We start from the raw sequence: 23836 nt of genomic DNA on the forward strand, positions 1-23836 counted from the left end.
GAATAACTGAAAATAAGAACTTTAAAATATTCAAATTTTGAACAATATCACAATTTTGTCCCAATTTTCTTGCCAAGGGCACTCGGTTTTGATTCCTACATAAATCCCTTTATCATGAAAGTCATTATCACTATCAATGTCACAGCAGAGAATAACTGACCTATCACGAAAGTCATTATCACTTTCAATGTCACAGCAGAGAATAACTAACCTATCATGAAAGTCATTATCACTATCAATGTCACAGCAGAGAATAACTGACCTATCATGAAAGTCATTATCACTATCAATGTCACAGCAGAGAATAACTGACCTTGAGAGACGGTTTCGGTTCTCCCAATCGGATATTCTTCTCCTTTGGTCCCTCCAGCGCGGACATGAGTTTCCTGTGGATGCTGTCCAGTTCATGCTTCAGACGGTTCGTCTGTTCCTCTAATGGAGCAGTCTTTTTCTTCTCTTCGAAGTATCTTTTCTTCCATATATCCCGAGCTGTTTAAAGATAAGGAACAGGATTACAACTATGGTGACCATAAAAGGCTTAAAGTATTACTTGAAAGACTGTAGAAATAACATATTGATATAGATAGCATGTTGATATTTTCAATGAAGATATTACCGTCAAGGGCCTGGTTAAGTCATTCTAGAAATTGTATTGTTGATATTCAGAGGAATTGACTTAAAATGACAGTTGCTTGTCCATGTGATACACAATGCGTTGACCTTAAACGGAGTTTACACACATTCTTACTCTCTCCCTGGCCTTTAATGAGATTTTTTATGAGAACTGTGTGAAGGGCGGGTGCTTTTCACCAATAATTAGTGCCATCAGTGATTTTCAGTAATTCATTCATATTATTTTCATCATTATAATGCCTTTTACAGCAAATGGAATCTGTTGTTTTAATTTACACTCATATATTTTACAAATGTCATGATACCCAGCCAATATAAACAAGCTCCCAAGAGTTATGTCCCTTTATATGCACCATAATGCTTTGATCCAGATGACACTATAGGACGGGGCTGGGACAGGTAACTCGGGTACTCGGGTTAGGTGGGTACTGAGTAGGACCCGGGTACCCACAGTACTACCCGGACCCGTGGTTAGTCATGTGATTATATTGTTTAATGGGAAAATATATCTGGAACTTTAGGGCTACACTATAAGGGACAAATGTTCACATTTCTTTCTGACTATGCACACATTTCTTCTGACTTCATATGTTTCATAAAGATAAACTTCCATCAGCCTCAGTGTATGCATGAACAGATCAGTTGATACGTGTATCTAAATACATTTTGACAGGAGTACAGTTAAACGGACATTTTTAACCTATCTCTCGAGACCTACAACAGGTACCCGGGTAGGGTTGGGCAATAGTGGGTAGGGTACCCGGGTAATAAATTTGGACTCGTCCCAGCTGCCATCATTGGTTGTCTGTCTTATCAGCAAGGTACATAATATCCTAAATATTTAGTGTGAAGTGTGTAAACTCTGGAATACTGTGAAGAGTCTGAAGTGAACTGGGATTTGGAGGATGACCACTGATTTACATTATACATTTTATTTTTTTTATTCATAGACTTACTCTTGATGGGATGGAAACAAACGTCATTATATCAAGAGTTTTATCAAATATATTGGTCATCCAGTTCTTTCAATATGGAAATAGTCCGACTGGTTTGTAGAAAATATGAAATTTCAGTTTCCCTGCTTAAAAGAAAAGAGCAAAGATTTTCAAATGTCTGGCATTTTTTTGGGCAATGAACATTACATTTGTCATGTGATCAAGACCTGCTGTGAGACAAATATGGCCGCCGCCTACCATGGTTCCTCCTGTTCTGTGTCTTATTCTGCAGCATCTTGGCTTTCTTGACTAGCTCTTCCCTCTCCTTCTCGGTGTGCTTCCTGCCTTCCCGGGCATTCTCGAGCTCCTGCATCAGGCGGTCTCCTGGAACATCGAACAATCTTTCAGCACAGAGTATTACAACTTACATGGAAGACAGGTTTCATGCTGCATTGAGCAATTTTCCCCACATTACATCAGTGGACGGCAACTATGAGCTTCATACATTGTTCTTATGAAGAGAATCGAACCTGCATGGGTCTTAGGCACAGCGGACAAATTCTTCAACAAAATATTGATTATCCAAACATCAAACAAAAACTGTTGACTTACTTTCTTGCCTTGTTCTCTGCCTGGCCGACTCAGTATCCCTAGGAGAGCCCATTCTCAGTTCTGGGGGTGAAGGGTACCTGGCCAGCTCCTATAATGTTGAAATTAGGTGTCAAAGATATAGAAAAATACACAAGAGAAAACAATAGATGCTGCAGTGCTATATAATTGTCGATCATTCTCTGAACTCTCATTTCAACCATATCATCCGGAAAAGGTGCAACTAAGGATAAGTTAACCAACATTCTCAAGAAACACATCTGTCACATATAAACAACATCAAACCTACTTCAATTACTTATTTTCAAGAGGAAAATATTTCCTCCGAAACAGAATTTATCAAAAGGAAATGTAAATGACTTAAAACAGTCAATAATTCTGTTCTCACCTCTTCAGATTCAGATCTCTTCATCTTCTTCCTGTCGTCATCATCATCATAATCTTCCTCTCCAGCTTCTTGCCTCTTCTTCCTTGCTTCTTCTTCTTCTCGTCTTCTCCTTTCTTCCTCAATCCAGCGTCGTCGGTATTCACGATCACGCTCCCATCGGTCACGGTCGATCTGGTCCCTGTCTTCCATGTCTTCAAACCGGAAGGTGTCATCATCATCAATATCAAACTTGTCGTTGGCGAGCCTGTTTCCGAGATCCCGGCGCTTCCTCGAATTTCATGGGACAAATACGATCAGATTAAAAAAGCAGCCCATTACATAGAGAGTGAGGAGTTATCTTTATGTTGTAGCTGCAATATCTTACACATGTATCATAACATGCATAAGGCATTCTAATGCGAAACAATGCATACTGTTCCTAGCCAAGAGGATAAAATATTGTTAAAAGGTAGTTCTTGAATTCACAAAATCACATATATTTCTTATTAAAGGTTGCCAAAGCCTTAATCGCTAAATACTGATTCAGTCTCAACGAGAGAAACCAGTTCTTGATATACTGTAAAAAAAACTGGACCAGTGACGTTAAGCCCCAAGTGAGAAACTTATAAGCATCAATCTATTCGCTGCAACCATGTAAATTTAACAATGCCCATGAGTTACTTCCCTTCGTATTAATTCCCTGTAAGTTCTCAGTGCAACATTTTGACCGGTAGACTATTTCAAAGCCCTCCGGATTGTATGGTATGTGATTGAAGGTTATTCAAATTCTTCTCAAAGGTGTGAGGTGAGAAACAAGACTTATACACCTCAGTTTTGAGGGCAGACATTAATACAATCACACACTACTGCACTCAGGTTCTGACGACCCGTGAAGATCCAGGTTAGTATCGGTCTTCAGCAACCCATGCTTGCCGTAAAAGGCGACTATGCTTGTCGTAAGAGGCATCTAACGGGATCGGGTGGTCAGGCTCACTGACTTGGTTTGGGCATGTCATCGTAACCCAATTGTGTGGATCAATGTTCATGACGTCAATTACTGGATTGTCTGGTCTAGACTCGATTTCTTACAGAATGCCATCATAGAACTGGAATATTGCTGAGTGCGGCGTTAAACTATAAACAAACAAATCAGGTTCTGACTGAGAGATCCAGTCTTCCCTCCATATAAGCCTCAGCCACATACAGTAGTAATATATTTTATGGTCTGTGGATTCCTATTACAAGAAATACCTATCGTCATCAGCGTACAATGACACACAGTCAGCCTTGTCATGAGCCTGACAACCTGATCCATTTTGTCACCTCTCAAAAAAAGCTAAGGCTTGGGGACCTATTCAGACCCTGAATCCGTATCTGGTCCATGTTTAAGCATGGTGGTACAGACAGGCATTAATCACCAGAACCCCCCAGGGGACAAACTTGAGCCTCACCTTGCCATCTCGTCCTCATAGTTGTCCCGGCCTCTGTTGTATTGGTCCTCTGGACTAACACCTGAGTCTGCAATGCCCGAGTCGGTATTGGTATTGGTGGTGTAAGTTGCTGAGCGGGGGTCTGAGGAGCGGTCTTTATTCTCGCCCTGCTTACCAGGGCCACGTTCTGCTGAACGAGGAGGGGTGTCATTTATTGGCGGAAGAACTGGGTAACTATTCACTGAACTCTCGTGGTCAGGAGAGACTCTGCGATATGTCTCCCCATGGTTACGCCGATGGTCGGAGGATTCACGATCATGGTCAAACCTATCTCTAGCTCTTCTTGAGTCAAGGCCTGAATCAGGATCATTGTAGTGATCCTCGCGATTTTCATAGCGGTTATCATAATTGTAGCGATTATCGCGCTGATCGTGAGGATCATCACGTTCATTATTCCTTCTGTTGGGATCCTCATACCTATCACTATTTTTCTTATCATAACTGTTCTCACGTTTCCTATCGCCGTATTTACCATAATTCCGATCAGGAGATCGAGAATTGGACCTATACTGTTGATCTCTCTCTGTGCGTTCAGGAGAGGGGTCCCGACTACCAGTGGGGCTGGAGGGGTCAAGTTTGGGGATTGGGGTATATCGCCTAGAAGGGGACACCCTATCACTGCCGCGCTGCGTGCGACTAGATTTTTCTGTCTGGAGATCGGCCGCACCTGTATAAGACAGGAGGAAAAAAAGATAGGCTTGTTTCCTGGACTGTGAAAATCAAGGCTACAAGCTCTACGTGGTGTAACGCCCGCGTGGCAGGAAAGGGGAGACTACTCTCACACAAGTCTGCTTGATATGGTTTATCCTTAAATGTTAAGTTATACCAGATACCAAAAAGATAAATAATTATTAAACTCTAATTTTCTAATTTTCTAACTTATATAGTTATATCTGTCATGAAATAAGTGTTTTTGTTTTTTCTGATGTACTTTTTTCATATGCAAAGATAGAAGCTTCAAATTTTTACCAATATCTTCTTGTAAAGAAAGCCAACACAAATTTTCTTTTGCTTTTACAGTTTTCAACCAAGAAACATGAAAAAAATGGTTAAAATGCTGAATATAAATTATAATATTTTTACTGTTTTGATAAAGAAATATAGTATAATTTCATTTCTTCATCCCATTAATACAGAGTTGTGTGAATCAGTATTGCCTCACGAGTGATACACCTGTGATTACATTTAGCTTAATGTACACACAATACACGCACAATCTGCATAACATGCAGTACACCTACTGGGACATGCATTGCACTTGCAGGCACCTTGCAGCTGATATACGATACAGTGCACCAGAATGTACACCTTGAACATCACTGAAGGGCACCTGCAGTGTGATTGCAATACCCCTCAACTGCACATGCTGCACAATGCAGTACAGACTGAATGTGTATTGTGGAAATAGTACAGGCAGGCTACTCTTACATCACATTGCTTATCTTGTTATACCCGACAGCGAGAACCGGTCAATGGCACATCTCGATTTACTACTGTATCTATTTTGATGGTCATGTTTATAGGTTTCTGGTCAAAATGACCAGATAATGTAAATATTTGAAAAAATACCCCCAAATCAATCATATGTAATATTTTACTGTTACTTTAATCAACACATAGCGCTTGCCACTCTACTTCATCTGCTACACATGCAATGCTTTGGGCAACGATCGAATTGTAATTCACGGAATATTAGTGAATTCCTTTAAATTTAAATTTTGAAAATAGCTTAATGTGTGCTAAAATGATTTAGGTACCAGGTATGCACTAAGTAGTCTAAGAAATCCAAAAAATGACGTTTCAACAATACATCATGGTCGCAACTGCAGCCAAGGTGTGTCCTGTGTCATGTGATAGTATTAGGAATGAAACTACTTTTGATGTCATTTTGCTCCAAATGCAATTAAAATTTATCTTAAAATAGTTTACTCCACAAACTTTCAAACAAATTGGTTGAAACAATTTTTGCAAATTAAATCTGACTTGGTGAAGTTTATCATAGAATGGTTCCAGTGAAAACCAGAATGGCACCTGAGCCAATATTCTTCTGAAACGACAAATCAACCAACTGTTGCAATACCCTTCTATGCTCATCAACTATAGATTCCATGCAAGTTGTACCAAAGTTCATGACTTAATCTAACATGTCGATTGACCTGTTCCACAGTCTGAGTATAGTCCACGATAACAAAGTGATGTAAGATTCTACTGATCATGCAAGCTGACCTCCAAAAGCATGAGACGCAAAGAAAAGCGGTAGGGGCGGTTGTTAGTATAAGCGATACTGACAAGTGGATCAACAAGGCCAGCTATATGGGATTAGTATGCATTTTGCATGCACAACACAACAAGTAACTGAAAACAAATTCTGTAAATAAAATACATTTCATATATTGCATGTCAATTGCAAAATATACAATCCTGATGATTGTTACGTTCCAAAAAGCATCGAAAACATTGCTCGAACTCGTACTTCAAATATTGCAGCATGCATTAAGGAAATGAAAATATATCAATCAACCTATGTTTGCATTCTGTCATATATGTGGCTTAATTAGCTTAGTACATGGTATTCCTATACATCTACTGGTGAAGTGTTGGCCTATACCTTCTACATTCTGGAGAGTAAAAAAATTTCCACAAACCTCTCTAACATGTCTTATGGACATCAAGCGTGATTTCAGCTTCAGGCTAATATATCAATTATTAGATCTTCATCCAATTTATTAATATTGTGATGTGAAAGGCATTTTGATTTATATTTATATATTTTTTTAATTGTTCAAGGCATCTGTGTAACCATTGATGGAGGTGATGTTTGGTAGAATGTTTGGTATATGGTGTATTTCAGCACACCGACTGATTTTCTTCATTTCTAGATACTTAAGGATTGATGTGAGATGTTTGGTAGTGAAGTGGTCAGGGATGAAAATATAATAATGTATCATGTCCTGACAATAACTTCCTTCATAACTGCTCCATTACAAATAGAGAAAGCATACATTTACATTTTCCCTATCTACCCAATTATAAACACTTTGTGGTTTAACGCTGCACTCAGCAATATTTCAGCTATATGAGGGCAGCCTGTAACTAATCGAGTCTGGACCAGACAATACAGTGTTTGATATTATGAGCAACAATCCATGCCACTGGGGTACGATGCCATGCTATCAAACAAGTTGCTGGCCATCCATCCAATCCATTAAACTTCTTACCACTAGCATAGGATGCTGAGGACCTATTCTAACCAGGATCCCCAAGGGGTTCAGACGCGTTCTGGTTTGTGGAAATCCTTTTAATCCAGGTGGGTATGTTACATGGACTATTCTAGATAGCTGTGGTGATATATGAATGCTAAAGGTGAAGGACTATGTTGGCTCTCATATGTGAAAGTATGCATAGCTGACATTGCCACAACATATGGAGTACACATCATATTATGAAAAATAATAATTCATTCATTATACATTTACATTGAATCTCTCATGAATGCTAAACAATGCTGGTTATTATACTAGTGATCTGTTTATTCCTTCCAATAGCCAAGCAGACTGACTAGCTTTATCCGAGGTGAAGCTTGGATTCCTTACTGCAAGCATTGTATGCCTTTGGCAAGCCAGGCATAGCTTCTCAGAGAAGCACTATAGTATGCATGGTAATTTACACATGGGATTCACTTGTTATGAATGCCTTAAGATATAAACAAGCAGTTCTTGCATTCTTTCATTCACCCAAATGCTCACCAAAAGCTTATATTTCAAAAAGATGCATTTTTTGAAGCCATTCAACATGTGCAATATTGTGATTCGCTAGAAGCGCTCATAAAATCTCCATACTGTAACACAATGACAAGGCTGCTGAAATTCCTGTCATTTCATCTTACTTTGATTAATGTAAAATGCACTAACTCAACACTAATGACTGACATGGACAATGAAATCTACATTTGATAACTACCAGGCCGTCTGGCTGTTAACGGATATTCTAAGAATAGTGTTACTCTGAAGTGATGAGAAACAAGATTCTATTCTACACTATTTAGGTCAAGAGAAGAAAGAAAGACAAGGATTGGGCCTTTCATTTAATGAGCAAGAATTCTGACAGATATCTTCAAGGACTTTGGGCTATGATTTGATGAGAAGATTGACTGTGCTATTCTTACTGAAGCAACAAAGTCTCTATGAAGTTTGTCGCAAATACTAACCCACAGTTCAGGAAGAGCTGTCTCCCTTAGACTGAATCACCTATGTTTTCTCGGGGCATTAAGAAAACAGCCATATTTAGATATATATCAACAACCTCAAGAGGATTCAATTTGTAAACTTTGACCATGTTGCATTTCTCCCTCCACATAGCAACACACATCAAATGTCTCAAAGTGTAAACAAATGCAAAGTTGTATAAAACTCTTTCAAATATCAACTTGTATACAACTATGTACCTTAAATACTACATATATTGTCAAAAAACATATTTCTATCAAAAGGTTAAACCACAAAATGTTTGTTTGCAAAAGAAAATAATTTTTATTAAACATCCTTTCAAGTACCATTCAAATAATTGTAAATTGATTGTAAACAAAGTAAAATGTTGATATGTTGTAAAGTATTTGTTATTACACTCAAAGATATTTTAGTTGAGATTTATATACATGAGGAGTTATCTGCTGATCTTACCCCCATGTTGACGTGCATGTGAAGACCGATCTTTCCCATCTTCAAATTGAAAAAAAAACATGAAGAAATCTTAAATCCCTATTTTGGTATGTTTGGATAAAATATGAACCTAATGATTAAATACATAAGATTAAATTTCCCATTTTCAATGAATAACAAAATTATTCAACAATAAAGATGACATTCTAACAAAGAAAGATTACTTGCAAAAGTAGTTAAACATATTTCCGAATAATCATTGAAAAAGATGCATATGTAATCATAAACAAATCTGCATTATTTTAATACTGGGCCACAAACGTGTGACAATGGCATCTCCAAATAAAAATGTATACAAAGGCTCATTAAAGGCTGGCCAACCTTAGATATGCATTCATCTTACTGTGAAATTTGCACAAAATGTGTGCACCATGTTCAGAGAAAACCGGTCATTTTGTACACAACATTGATTTGCGTAAGATACAGATAATTTAACTTGTGAGCATATATTTGCTATTGTGTTTAGAGACAACCTTTTCATTATAAAGTATATATAAAGTAACTTAATATACCAAAAGAGAAAGGAAGGGTTGCCATGTTTCATCGACACCGTAACTTATGCAATTCTACAATATATCAATTTGTCCAGCTGATAAACCAAAAGGGTAAGGAATGTTCTTCCTTTCTGTTTAAAGTTATTTTGTGGAGAAGCTGGTACCGGTATTCAAAAAGAACAACTTAGCAAGAGTGAAAAAGTGCATATACCTTTTTTATGTAGTTGTGTACGGTAAGTAACATGGAAACAATGGCCCAGTAATGAAATACTTCACAAATATAAAGCATATTGCCTGATCCATAATCAATCAAAGACTATATGTTGCCCTATGTCAAACATAGAGAAAGAGCACATGATAACCCATGTCGTAATCAAGAAGAGGAGTACATGTGTAGACGTATGCCATGATCAAAGATGAAGCACATGTTGACTTATATTGCAGTCAAAGAGAGCGCATATGTTGTCAAAGAGAATCCATTGCCTTATCTAACACAATGACAGAAAGAACATATATGCAGAGGTATTATAAATATCCGTTAATCAGAGAAATGAGTCTGCTACTGTTTGCAATGACCGAAGAAAGAGAATATGTATATGCCATAATTCAAGTAAAGCATATCTTGCTTTATTCAAAGAGCATATTTGGCTTCATTCCATTATCAAAGAAAGAACATATATGTTGCCCTATGCCAGTAACAAGGACAACTATGCTGGTGTCAGATGGCATATTTAAAGCATGAACACAGGTTTCTAAACATGTAATAAATGAGTGAGTTTTTTGTTGTTGCCACTTTCAGCAGCAATATACATCATGGAACAGCAGAAAGGGGCTTGACACATTGTACCTGTGTTGGAACCAAACCCAGACCTCCACAGTGACAAGTGAATGCTTTAACCACAAGGCTACCCAACCACCTTTGGTATGACCAAAGAATGTGTATATACAATTAAGTTAAAGACAGGGTGTCTCCATATACAACTTACAAGGAAGGGACCCACACATTAATTCATGCCACAGTAAAAGAAAGCAAACCCACTCAAAGGAGAAATATGTTATTTCTTAACATATCATGTTCTTCAAAAAGACCATACATTTTAAATATGAACAAAGGTATTGATGACAGTGTAAAGATAGGTTAAGATACATGTATTTTTGGAAGTAGAACAATTTCTGCTTCATTACATCAGCATAAGATATGTAAAGATAAGGCTATATATCAAAGGCTAGATTCAGAAGATTATCTTACCCCCACGTGGATATTTACGTGATGATCGATCTGTTCCATCTTCAAATCAAAAATACAAATTACCGGTACAGTTCATGATGGATTCTGATGACTGTATTCAGGGATGAAAATAAATCTTCTTGATTGTTTGGTTGCATTTTACTTTTCTTCAGTACAAGGAACTTTATAGTTCATTGGTATTGGCTTATATATATATATATATATATATATATATATATATATATATATATATATACTACTTATGAATTCCAAATTCCAAGTAAAATGTCTGACAACAGACACAGATTTGAGTACTATTCATTTACAATAGATTAGAGAAGACAAACTGTTATCCACACAACTAATTAAGGTCAGTTGAGTGAAGAGGACTTCTGTTGAAAATCTGGAAGACCTTTATAGTGTGATGACAGCCAAAATAGAGGATTATGGCAATGATGTAATAGATTCTGATAAACTAGTTTCTATACCTGACTTTAATCTACTAGCTTACCAAGGAGTATAGGCACAGAATAATGAACTGGAATACAACTCAACTTTTGCTAAGGATATTGTATGAATGATTACAATACCAGAGATTGTCATAAACAAAATGGGCCCACTTTTGTCAGCACCAAACCACTTATTGAAATTCTAATCAGGTATATAATAAATATGACCCTTTCTGGTACAATGACGGATTTGAAAGTAATATGTATAAAGAAAGCTTTTGATTTGAAATCTCACCATTCACCTCTTTCATCTTACCAATAAATATTTTTACTGCACTGCAGAATATTGATGTATTAAAATGTTCAATATGTTGAATGCCACAATGGTCTTTACACTAACATCTCTTGAACAAGACAAGGAACAGAGGACAAAGAAAATGGAACATCAACTTCAAGAGCTCCATAAACACGTGTCACATTTAATGAGTGAGCATTGTCTTCCAGCAATACCATCGCTAGGAACACTGGTAAAGGCTTCACACATATGGAGACTCAAACCCAGGCCTTTAGTATGACAAGTAAAACCTTACCCGCTTGGCTACCCCAACTGCACTGTATATTCTATAATGTTTGCTCATCTCTATTAGTACATTTAGTTCACAGCTTAGATGAAACACCCAATCTACCTATTGGCCTGGTATAGAACAACATCTCTAGCAAAGTTTGAGTAGTATATCCTCAAAGCATAGTTTGAATGTTTAGGTTATTTTGCACTGTACACTCCAACTGGAATGTTGAGACCAACATTACCAATAACTGCAGAAAGATATGCAGCACAGAAGAGAAGAGCTCATTTCATGAGCAGACAAGTCTTGACCTCAAAGTTATTGATCACAGCATTAAAGCATGTTCAACCTGTTATATTTCGTCAATCAAACAGACAGAAAAAGTCATTAGTACTGAAAAGGAAAATGTTAAAAGTCAAGCCAGGTAACTGTAGCAGCAAAAATGAAATACCTTACCACCATGTTTATCTGACTGTGATGTTCGATCAGTTCCATCTTGAATACCAGAGAAAGTATGGTTTATAATCTAGTAAGAGTATCTGTACAAAACCACAGAAAATCTATATCCTTATTAAATAGAAAGATATTTATATCTGATTCGTCATGAAGTTGAACAAGTCCAAAATATTTTTGCTTTTTGTGTTTATTCTTGGCTTGATTATCTTAAAAGAACCTTAGATGTCTCTTTCAAAATATATTAACCATATGTTATTTATAGTGGCAATCAGCAAGTAAATATATGATTGGAAAAAGGTGATTATCTCATAACTTATCTTACCCCCATGTTGTTGTCTATCAGGTGATCGATCTGTCCCATCTTTCAAATTAAATAAAAATTTACATGTCAGATTTTGTTGCAAGGTAAAGTTTGCTAAATCCTTGAGAGAATGTCTCATACATGACAAAGCTGGCAACAAATCAAAGCTACATATTCACATTAAATTGTCATTAAATATTTTCAATAAGGTCTTCCATATGGTATTCCTAAAAATACACTTATTTATCATTTTATTTGATAGATTGTATACACTGTTGGTTGAACAAATGATAAAGGCTATTCTTTGTGACTAGTGGGACAGAAACAGCTTAAGATTAAAAAGAAAGAGTTTACATGTCTTGATTTGTTGAACTAATACAGGAATTTGGATACACTATATCAGGTACAGACTATTCTTACCCCCACGCTGATGTCTATTAGATGGTCGGTAAGTCTCATCTTAAAATGGAGAAAAACAAATTCTTTCAATTTGTCTCATATCAGGATACTTAAAACATTTCCCACAAGGAGTCTGTCATATTATTTCTTCCCTTTCCATGGAGAGTGAGTGAGTATGGTTTTATGCCGCTTCTAGCACTCAAGCAATATCACGGCAGGGGACACCAGAAATAGGTTTCACACATTGTACCAGTGTCAGGAATCGAACCCGGGTCTTCAGCGTGACGAGAGAACGCTTTAACCACTAGGCTACCCGATGGAGAAAAGGCAAAGTCAGATACAATCTTACAGCTTTAACTGTTATAAATATTATTTGGATTCTACATTCCCCAGTGAAGATTAATGAAATTTGGCTCTAATAGTATCAGTATGATTTTATGCAGCACATATTTTTTATAACTATTTGCAAAGAATAGAGAAGATATGTCATCTTCAAGGAAAAATGATGACATGTTTAATTGTTATCTGATATTTATGAGTTATGTACAATACTCTTACCCCCAGGCTTGTGAGCATGTGGTGAACCATCTTGGTCATCTTGAAATTAACAAGATATTAACAACTTAAATTATTTTCAATAGATCTTAAATAATCATTGTGTAAAATTGATTTCTTACTGTAGTAAGAATCAATTTGTTGTATTTCCATTAGTGGCAAACCTTATATAAAATTGTTCATAAATTGACTGACAACTTTTACAACTTTTTGGATAAAAAAATATTGAATGCATACCAATGTTCTCAATATTCTTACAATTCTCTTTTCATGATAAAACAACAATTTAACAACTATTTGTTTATATTATAACACAAAGTACTTTCTGCAAATAAAAATTAGTTTACAAGCAAAAAATCCAAACAAAAATATATCAAACTATGTTAGCTCACCCCAACGTTGATATTTTTTAGTTGGCCGATCCTTTTTATCTTCAAAGTGAGAAGAAATGGATGTTCTCAGTAATTACACATGTATTTAGCTTTTGGTCCTTCCATAATATTTGCTTTTAGAAAGTGAATATTTCCACTGTAAACCCAGGGAGCCTCAGTGAAACTAACCATTTGTGGGTAGTCGATATGACCTCAGTTGATACATGTATAATGTTCTTGTTGATGAGGAAGTGAGTATGGTTTACACCACTTGTAGCAATGTTCAAGCAATATCATGGCAGGGTGCACCAGAAATGGGCTGCACGAATTGTATCTATGAGAGGAATAAATAGAAACCTGGCCTTCAGCATGACGAGCCAACACTTTAACCACTCGGCTACCTGTCATCCTGTTTATGTTGATGAGATTACTGACTTACTAAACATCTGTATAAATAAAAGCAGTGACAGTGTGAGAGACTGACATAAGTTGATGTACAACTGCTTGAACGTTGGCTTTAAGTGTACTGCAAACTCAAATTAGAAAGCAGAATCTAAACTGACAAAGATGTCCATAACATCCCCTAAGCTTGAAACAAAGGGCTAAAATTCAACATGTAGCTCTTTGAATAAAATTAATCATCTCCTGCTTGAGAATTTTGTTAATTCAGATGATCAAATGGATATATGTATTGATACATGTGTTTTTGTTTGTAGCATAAGATGTCTGTTGATGAGAAGAAACACTGCCTTGCTCATGTTTATAAGAAGGAATAGCATATAGCTTCATTGAGTTAGCAAATGAATATGCTTTGTATATATATTTCATCAAATACCGTATTCAACGAAATAAGCGTCCCGCTCTAATAAGCGCCCACGGCGATATTTGCTAATATATTGGCTAGTGAACAATTCCAATTAGCACCACTTCTGATTGTTCAATGTACACAAGACTTACTTATTTGTGTATAATACGTGTGTTGTATGCATCCTTAAGTATGGGAAATTAAATTCTGGATAAATATATCTGTCGTATATAAACATTTCAGGCTATCAGCATAAACCACGAAATTTACGATCTTTCAACTCTGTTGTTTTTCATCAAAATAATATTCTAATAAGAGCCCCCTATTTCTAATTTTGAGAGCGCCCTGGGTGCTTATTATGTCTAATACGGTAACAAATAACCCTATGACTGTTCTTTGGGATGAGTTTCTGAATAGGGAGTTTTCATCAGAGTTGTTCTTTGTTTCTGAATCAGCAGGATATTTAAAGTTTTGTTTATGAATGAGAATTTTTCACCTCAGTTGTTCTTTATTCTTTCAATTTGTCTTGAAACTGTTAAGATATTTCAAGGCAGTAGTTACATATTTGATGCTTGATTAATTAGAAGTGTTAACAATGAAGAAACTATTTATTAGGCAAACCAAAACACAAAATTAATCATTCTACTTTGTTTTCTTTTGTATTACTTGAATTAAAGATATATTAAATTGTCAAAATAAAGAAATATATATTTCAAAAGTATAACAAAACAGAGTGAAAAGTATGGTCAGAAAGATACTATTTAAATATAGTCTGAGAAAAAATGGTAATTGGATAAGTTCCTTCACATTTTGATTTTCATATTTAAGGTTATCTTCTTATTGAATTTGTCAACAGACTTAACAGGAAGAAAACATCTGTAAACCAAGCAACTGAAAGCCAGTGACTCACACAGATTTTAACTGTTCTTACCTCTGTGGAAGTGGTCATTTAATGAGTCATCAGTTTCACCTTAATATCAACAACATAGCCATAGAGTATTTGCAAAATCAAATCTAAGTACCTTGATGGTATTTCGGATAATCATCAGGCCATCAAATTAAAATGTATTTTGTTTTGTTGATGCATTACTTCTGTGGAATGATTGGTTTGAACATTTTTATTTAATTATCAGTATTAGTATTTCATCAAAAATGATCTGACCCCTGCCTTTACGAGCATTTGAAGATCCAATTTGAAAGTGCCAAGAAACTTGAAATTATTTGTTTCACAAATTTACAAAATCTACTTTACAAATTTGATATTCTGGTTAATATAAAGGACATTTTGTTGTTATAACATATGACAAGATGTTAGAAGTCAATTAATTGTATTCACATTTCAGTTACAAATAACAGATTTTTGCTACAGTTTTGCTCTCTTTAGATTTTACTCTTGTTTACTGCCTTAATTTGAAGAAGTATAAAATAAAAGATTAAAAAACTGCCTTCAAACTCTTAAGATCGTGTTCATGTTTTCCTCTTGTATTGTGGCACATTGCTTCATTAAATATATGTTTTAAAAAAACAACTACACATTCTCTGCAAATAATTTGCATGTAATGTTATCAAAAACAAAAAAAAACACAATATTAGTAAAATAATCATTTCATGAAAAATAAAGTTCAATTTAAACTCATCTTACCCCGGCGATTCCTTTTTGATGAATCATCCGTTTCATCTTCAAAATGAACGTACAATCATAAACCCAAAACATATGTTCCATACTTAGTCCAAATATAAATATTCAGTAAGTGTCTAAAACAAACATAAATACATTTAAACCTCACTTTTAAGAAGTGTGATCATCAATTGGAAAATGTAGAGGTACAGTTTCCAGGTTGCATTAACCATGTCCTCCAAAGTTTGCTATCTGAGCATGTGAGGACAGAATGTCAGTACCTCAGTGAATCATATATTCCTTTAATGTTTGCAGAAAATATTACTTTGTTTCTATGTAAATAATGTAAAATGTGACGTAATATACTGATTAGCATACTGATTGATAAAAACAATCTGACTAAGCATGTAACTTTCACCATCCTGTTTGAGTTTAGTTTAGTTTACTTTTTTATATACATCTAACTAGCACTAGAACTAAATTCTATGAATTTTAGTTAAGAGGCCATACTTTTTTCTTCCTTGATTCATGAATCAGTCCAAATTAAAATATAAATAGTATCTTCATGTTCAATTAAGTTCTAAGAATGTACCAATCCAGGTAGTCAGTGTTTGAAAAACAAACTGGGACATCTGTCAAGATCATTTTTACATTTAAAGCTGTGAATGATCTACATTTTTGTGTGATAATTTTAGCTAATAGCCCTTGTTTTGATCAAGAAAATCAAGGAAAAATAAATGTGTGACCTGCATGAAGAAGAAAAAGCTATTAAATGTATTTTAAGAATAACTTGAAGATGTGGTCCAAGTATAAAAACAACCTATTTCCATTAACATAAGATAATAATCATCACTTAACATTCATATTGATCATAAACAAACATTTATTAACAAAATGTACTTAACAAAATGAATACAAAATAAGGAAAAAAATATGACATGATCAATTTATCTTACCCCCATGCTTTTTTGATGAACGATCAGTTCTGTCTTTAAATCAATAACAAACAATACATAAAATACTTGTTGGTTCTCAATAAACAAAAACAAAGTTCAATGCTCTCATAGATAATATTAGTAACAGTATGTTCACTCATCATAAAGTCGAGGTAAGTCTTACAATTTTTACATGCTAAGTTATAAGACCATGCATGCAGGTGTGACTTCCAAGTGGTTTCATAGATTTAGGAAATGTAAACGTTCCACAGCATGAGCACAGTGCTTGATCAACACATAAACATTTGGTTCAAGCAAGTTACGAGTGAGTGAGTGAGTTTGATTTTACGCCGCTTTTAGCAATATTCCAGCAATATCACGGCTGGGGACACCAGAAATGGGTTCCACACATTGTACCCATGTCGGAAATCAAACCCGGGTCTTCGGTGTGACGAACGAACGCTTTAACCACTAGGCTACCCGACCGCCCCAAGCAGGTTACGAACCAATCTTGAACATTACAATATACTCAGAGCAATCAAACAACCTAATGTGAACTTCAAGAAGAATGAAGTATACTCTTTTCAGGTTTCTTTCTTGGGGATATAACTAGAAACCCAAAGCGTTTCATCCATCATAACTGTATATGATATTATTTTCTACATTCTGACTCAAAAATACAGTAGCTTTCTTCAGTATGTTTGCTTGTATAACTCCACATAACATCTGAAAACAGCTCACTAGAAAGGTTATGTTGTTATTCTACTTAAGAGAAAGTTCAGTAACAAAAATCTTACCCCCACGTTCATTTTGTTTGGATGGTTCATCTGTTACATCTTAAAATTGACAAGAAAAAGTATTCACATCCGACAGAATTTAGAAACTTTTTAAACTAAGTAAGATCTAATCTTACGTATACATTACACAAACTTCTATTTTGAGGAAACAATTTCACCAAAGAAACATCTGAGCAATAGTTATAAAACTATGATGAATTTGGAAAATATGTTGCATTTTACTTCTTCCAAAACCAAATTGCATTTACACCCTTTCTTTTATAGATATAAACAGAAATCAATGACAGTATTTGTTAGGTCTCTATCTATGTTATTGAATCTTAAAAGCAGCTATTCATGTGTGCAGAAACACATGAATTAATATAACATATCTCCCATACCATAGGTTCCTTCTTTAACAAGAGCACTTGATAAGACTGAAATTAAGACAAGAGTCTCTGAAAACATGACTTTAAGTCACCCTTCAAGACAACTACAAACAAAACACTAACATTCAAATTGACTTCAAAATACCTTTTTTCAAATAGCATCAATTTTACAGTACAGGACTTGTCCTAGAAGCAAGATCAACGTCCCTGGTATATGACCTTAGTCATAATGGGTCAGAGTGCATTCTTAATTCATTTTCATCTCCCAACGGAGTATACACTTGAGAGTAGCAATCAGTATCATCTGTGTTCAGTTGTTCATATTTTATTTGTTGTCTTTTATAATATATGTTTATTGTTTTAGTAATGTCAAGATCACACATCACAGACTGTAAGCCATGTTAGATAATTAAAGAAGCTGTGTGTATTCTCAGTGATGACAGACTGGAACTAATCTTACCCCCAGGTTGATATTTTTGTGGTGATCGATCTCTCTCGTCTTCAAAATGAAAGAAAAATAATAAAATTTACCTGATATTTTTGTTCCTAATTTTAGCATGAACATATGGGATATGAAAGTTTGTATATGTCATAGTCAGATGACACACAGTTATATCTGATAAAAAAAATACTTTCTTCCTGAGGAAAATTCTAATATCACTACACACAAATACCGGTAGCTTTATATGTTCGGAAATAATAAACAGTAATCAAATAATTTTTACGAATTAAGTCTCTATACATACAGTGATTTGTGTGAAGCTATTTCTGCCTAAATTTTCAAGTGCAAATATAATGAATTTTGGTACTTCTCACTTTTCAAAAAAAGAATGTGTAAAGAAAATGGAGAACAAAATGTCTGCCATACCACCTTTTTCTTCTTTTGCATTAGAGCTTGATAAGTGAACTGAAATTAACACAACACTTTCTGAAAAGGGTACCGGTAATCAAATGGGAGAATCCTCGTTATCATCATTTGATCATTTGATTCATTTAAATAGATGAAAAAGATATGTGCTTTAGGTTAAACTTTGCTCGCTTTGGAAGTTTCTACATTAATTGATCTTGAACAAAATAAAATATTAGAGAAATGCTTGTTATATATAGTTTCATATCTCTCATTCATCTGTAAAGTGTAACACTGAGTTGAAATATTTTGCATATCCGGAATAGATAGCTTACCCCCACGTTGATATTTTTGTTGTGATGTGTCTTCTAGTTGGAAAAAAAAAAGAATTCAATACCCCAGCCAGTCAAATGAATAGTGAAGAGACAAAATTTATCAGAAAAATGTCCTTGTCTTTATTGATAATACTATCTAGATTGAAAAAAACAATCAAGCACTGATAATTTTTGTTTCAACAATAAGTGTATGATAATTTATATGTTAGAGATTCTGTGACAAAAAGCGTAAAAACTTCAGAACAAGCTCAAAAATTAAAGTCATGAAACTTGAGTGAGTGAGGTGGATATAATGCAGCTTTGAACAGTATTTCAGTAACATCACAGCATGTCCGCTTCCTATATGATGAAACTAAATATAACAGATATAAGAATGGGCAACAGGGGATTCAAACCAAAATGAAGCTCTAAAGGTATCCATATATTTGTTACATATATAACTACATATATCTATTTATGCCTGTGAAAAAATGAAATTGCAAAATCTTCCAGCTATAAAAGCACATATTTGGCATTAGCTATTATTCATGAGCTGCATCAAATGAATGAAAAAAGAGACATTTTTCATACCATCTGTGTCTTCCTTTACATTAGAACTCGACAAGTAGACTGAAATTAATACAATATCTCTTCTGAAAATGCTTCCTCTACAATTAATTTATAGAGTCAAACTGATGTGTGCACCAATCAAATAGCTATCATAGTACTCTCTTCATACTCTCTTTGTTATCTCTCTTTGTTATCTTTCTTTAACAACATTATGCCTTCATGTACATGTATATGTTACACATTTTTCTTATTAATTTATTCTTAAGCTTATTGTATAGCTCGGGTTTTAAACAAAAATAAGAAAATCTTAAGAAATTAGGGGTGTACTTTATGAACTATATCCCATTGACCTGCAAAGCACTTTGATCAGTAACATAAGCGAAGCCTTACCCCCACGCCGATATTTTGGTGATGCTCGACCTCTTTCATCTTCAGATTAAGAAGAAATTTTGATAATGTAGCAGCTATTTACCAATTTTGTATTGACAGTTATGAATATGAAAAAGAATTCATAAAGAGTTTCATTCAAAAAAGTTGATTATAACTTTAATTGTTCTTTCAGTTCATAATTTAATTACAAATATGAAGCATGAAATCACACTCAACTAAACTAATATTACAAAGATAAATTGTACAGATAAGTTGCTGAGTTTACTTGTGTGATTTGTTTGTCTGTTTCTCTGATTTCATAAGTAAAACAAAAATAGGTTGCTTTGTTTCCTATCTATCAAAGCAATTGATCCTAAGAGTGCAAACATGAAATCATAAAAATTTTAAGATGTCTCTCATACCATCCGTTCCTTTCTTTGCATTAGAACTGGATACGTACACTGAAATTAATATAACCTTATCTCTCAAAACTTTTTATGACAAAGCGTCTTAGAAAAATGTTACCTTAGATACAAAATTATTTACCAAATCAAATAGCTGTAGAAGTGCATGTTATGCTTGGATTAAGGGCACTCAGTGATCATGATCAAATAGCTGAAGAAGGTTTATACAATTATCTCCTTTTGGTTACTGCATACTGCACACAAGAACATGTATTATATTCAAAAGAGGTGCTATTTATTTATTTACTCTCATGATTGTTGGACAGCATTGATCTTGAAGAAAAATAATTTAATCTTGAAATATAAGGCGTGTATTTAATCAACTATATCACATTGGCCTGCAAAGCACTTTGATCAGTAACATAAGCGAAGTCTTACCCCCACGCAGATATTTTGGTGATGCTCGACCTGTTTCATCTTCAGATGAAGAAGAAATTTTGATAATGTAGCAGCCATTTATCAATTTTGTATTGACAGTTATGAATATGAAAAAGAATTCATAAAGAGTTTCATTCAAATAACTTTGATTGTTCTTTCAGTTCATAATTTAATTGAGGTGATAGAAATATGAAGCATGAAATCACAATCAATTAAAAAAATATTTGACAGATAAATTGAACAGACAAGTTGTTCAGTTTACTTGTGTGATTTGTTTGTCTGTTTCTCTGATTTCATAAGTAAAACAAAAATAGGTTGCTATGTTTCCTATCTATCAAAGCAATTAATCATAAGAGTGCAAACATGAAATCATAAAATATATGTCATACCATCTGTTCCTTTCTTTACATTAGAACTTGATATGTATACTGAAATTAATATAACCTTTTTTCATAAAAAGTGTCAATCAAAACGCTTCCTCAATAATTGTTACCTCACCTGCTAAATTATTTAAAAAATAAAATAACTGTAGTCCTGCATGTTATTCATGGATAAAGGGCACTCTGCTGTCACGATCAAATATCTAAAGAAGCTTTAAAGAATTATTTCCCTTTAGTTACTTTATACAAGCATATCTATGATATTCACAGCAGGTGCTTCACACATTCTTTTTATATATTTACTCTCAAGTGGTTTTGATATCTTCGATGTTGAAAGTTAATACCTACAACCTACCTTTAGTATTATCAACTATATCAAATTGATGCCCAGCGCATTAATCAGTTTTACAAGCTGAATGTTAAGTTTGAACATATCTTACCCCCACGTTGATATTTTGATGGTGGTTGATCAGTTTCATCTTCAAATTGAAAAGAAAAATTGATATTCTTCCATCTATTTATCAAGTTTACTTGTAATGAACAGGTAAAAACAATCCTTTAAATAGTTGAAGACTTAAGACCACTTAAATTATTCTCCTTTCAGTTCTTTTTTTATTCAAGATGTGATTCTACATTTACTCCAATACAGTTGTGAAATAAACTAGTTTTCATCACAAACTAAATACCTTATTCCCATATAAATCTGCCATCTATATACTACAATCATTTATTCATATTTTTCTTTCAATTCATCAGCAAAAATAAATAGTTTAACAAATTTCCTAACTATCAAAGCAACTATTCATATCTGTCTAAACATATGAACATATAAAATATCTGTCATACCATCTGTTCCTTCCTTCACATTAGAACTGGACATGTAGACTGAAAATAATACAATAGTTTTGTTTCCAAGAAGAGTCTATCAAAGATGCTTCGTAAAGAAAATTCACCTAAGATGTTTTTCTCAATCACAAACAGTTGTCATAGTGCAAGTACTTATAAGTGGATTAAGAACACTCTGTGACAACTAGAAGGTGTGTACATTGTATATGCACCAATCAATGACTGAAGAAGTACTGAAGAGTTATCTCCCATTAGAATCATGGGACAACTTCATTTGTCCATTCCATTTTGTAGTTCATTTCCTTTCACTTGTATTTAACAATGAGTATACAGGTATGTAATGTGCAAGGGAGGTGCTTCATGCAGTTTTGACTAATGTACACTAACACTTGTTCAATATTGATTTTCGAAAAAAATGATTTAATCTTGAGGAAATAAATTAGTGTCAATTTTTGCATAATGACCTGCCAAGCATATCGATCAGTAACAAACTGAAAGTGAAGTTTGAATACATGTCTTACCCCCACGCTGATATTTTGGCGATGGTTGATCTGATTCATCTTCAAATTGAGAAGAAACATTGATATTGTAGCAGCTGTTTATCAGTGGAAGGAAAATGTAATACAATTCTTTGAACTGTTCCACACGTTACTACTTCGATTGTTCTTATATCAATTGTTGATTTGATCATGATGTGATTTTAAGTTTACCCTGATACAAATGTTAAACATGAACTCCTGAATTTGTCATCACACTTAACTAAACACTACATATCTTTGACAATTAAATGTTACATTTTACTTTAGTCAAATTGACTTTCTCCTTTTTAGAATTGAAAAGCTAAAAAATAAAGTTGCTAAGTTATCTATGAAAGCATGTCTCAGTAAATAACTATTCATATGTGTGCAAACATATGAATGAAAAAGCATCTGTCATACCATCTGTGTCTCCTTTTACACGAGAGCTTGATACAAAGACTGAAAATAACATAACATTCTGAAACCATGACAACATATCGTACCCACGGGATCATGTTTGTGCCAGTTGAATGATTGTTTGATTAGATAAAAGATTGTCTTGAAATAGAAATTATCTCTTCTTATGTTCCTTGTACTCAAAAGATCCTTTTTTGAGCAATTCTATGTTCATCCACTTCAAAGTGGCATTGACTTAAGAATCATGGGACAACTTCATTTGTCCATTTTATTATGTAGTTCATTTCCTTTCACATGTGCCTAACAATGTGTATCCAGGTATGTAATATGCAAGAGAGGTGCTTCAGGTATTTTTTACTAATGTACACTTAAGCTTGTTAAATATTGATTTTCTAAAACATATAATTTATTCTTGAGGAAATAAATTAGCGTCAACTTTTGCATAATGACCTGCCAAGCATATCGATCAGTAACAAACTGAAAGTGAAGTTTGAATACATGTCTTACCCCCACGCTGATATTTCGGCGATGGTCGATCTGATTCATCTTCAAATTAAGAAGAAACATTGATATTGTAGCAGCTGTTTATCAGTGGAAGGAAAATGTAATACAATTCTTTGAACTGTTTCACACTTGTTA

At 34.3% G+C, this 23836-nt stretch overlaps 1 protein-coding gene across 31 annotated transcripts in view; it reads right to left on the reverse strand.

Moving 5' to 3' along the window:
* Nucleotides 1-23836, reverse strand: part of LOC124141058 (zinc finger CCCH domain-containing protein 13-like) — a 113048-nt gene that overhangs the window by 8774 nt on the left and 80438 nt on the right. For 12 of the 31 annotated variants that reach the window (XM_048400184.1, XM_048400180.1, XM_048400187.1 and 9 more), the window contains 29 exons: nt 23705-23743; nt 23201-23239; nt 22784-22822; nt 22263-22301; nt 21857-21895; nt 21426-21464; nt 21037-21075; nt 20617-20655; nt 20216-20254; nt 19847-19885; nt 19277-19309; nt 18963-19001; nt 18555-18593; nt 18107-18142; nt 17727-17765; nt 16951-16983; nt 16019-16054; nt 13593-13631; nt 13204-13242; nt 12667-12705; nt 12268-12306; nt 11946-11984; nt 10496-10534; nt 8714-8752; nt 3996-4701; nt 2566-2833; nt 2181-2268; nt 1827-1952; nt 314-489 (listed from right to left, as the gene is read on the reverse strand). In XM_048400184.1, coding sequence (XP_048256141.1) covers nt 314-489; nt 1827-1952; nt 2181-2268; nt 2566-2833; nt 3996-4701; nt 8714-8752; nt 10496-10534; nt 11946-11984; nt 12268-12306; nt 12667-12705; nt 13204-13242; nt 13593-13631; nt 16019-16054; nt 16951-16983; nt 17727-17765; nt 18107-18142; nt 18555-18593; nt 18963-19001; nt 19277-19309; nt 19847-19885; nt 20216-20254; nt 20617-20655; nt 21037-21075; nt 21426-21464; nt 21857-21895; nt 22263-22301; nt 22784-22822; nt 23201-23239; nt 23705-23743 — 2282 coding nt within the window. Of the gene's footprint in view, nt 1-313; nt 490-1826; nt 1953-2180; nt 2269-2565; nt 2834-3995; nt 4702-8713; nt 8753-10495; nt 10535-11945; nt 11985-12267; nt 12307-12666; nt 12706-13203; nt 13243-13592; nt 13632-15307; nt 15347-16018; nt 16055-16950; nt 16984-17726; nt 17766-18106; nt 18143-18554; nt 18594-18962; nt 19002-19276; nt 19310-19846; nt 19886-20215; nt 20255-20616; nt 20656-21036; nt 21076-21425; nt 21465-21856; nt 21896-22262; nt 22302-22783; nt 22823-23200; nt 23240-23704; nt 23744-23836 lie in introns of all 31 variants that reach the window. The other 19 variants (XM_048400176.1, XM_048400179.1, XM_048400178.1 and 16 more) reach the window with 19 other exon arrangements.

The sequence above is a fragment of the Haliotis rufescens genome, unplaced genomic scaffold (assembly GCF_023055435.1).
Source record: "Haliotis rufescens isolate VD_foot unplaced genomic scaffold, xgHalRufe1.0.p SCAF_2, whole genome shotgun sequence".
NCBI classification, from domain to species: Eukaryota; Metazoa; Mollusca; class Gastropoda; order Lepetellida; family Haliotidae; genus Haliotis; species Haliotis rufescens.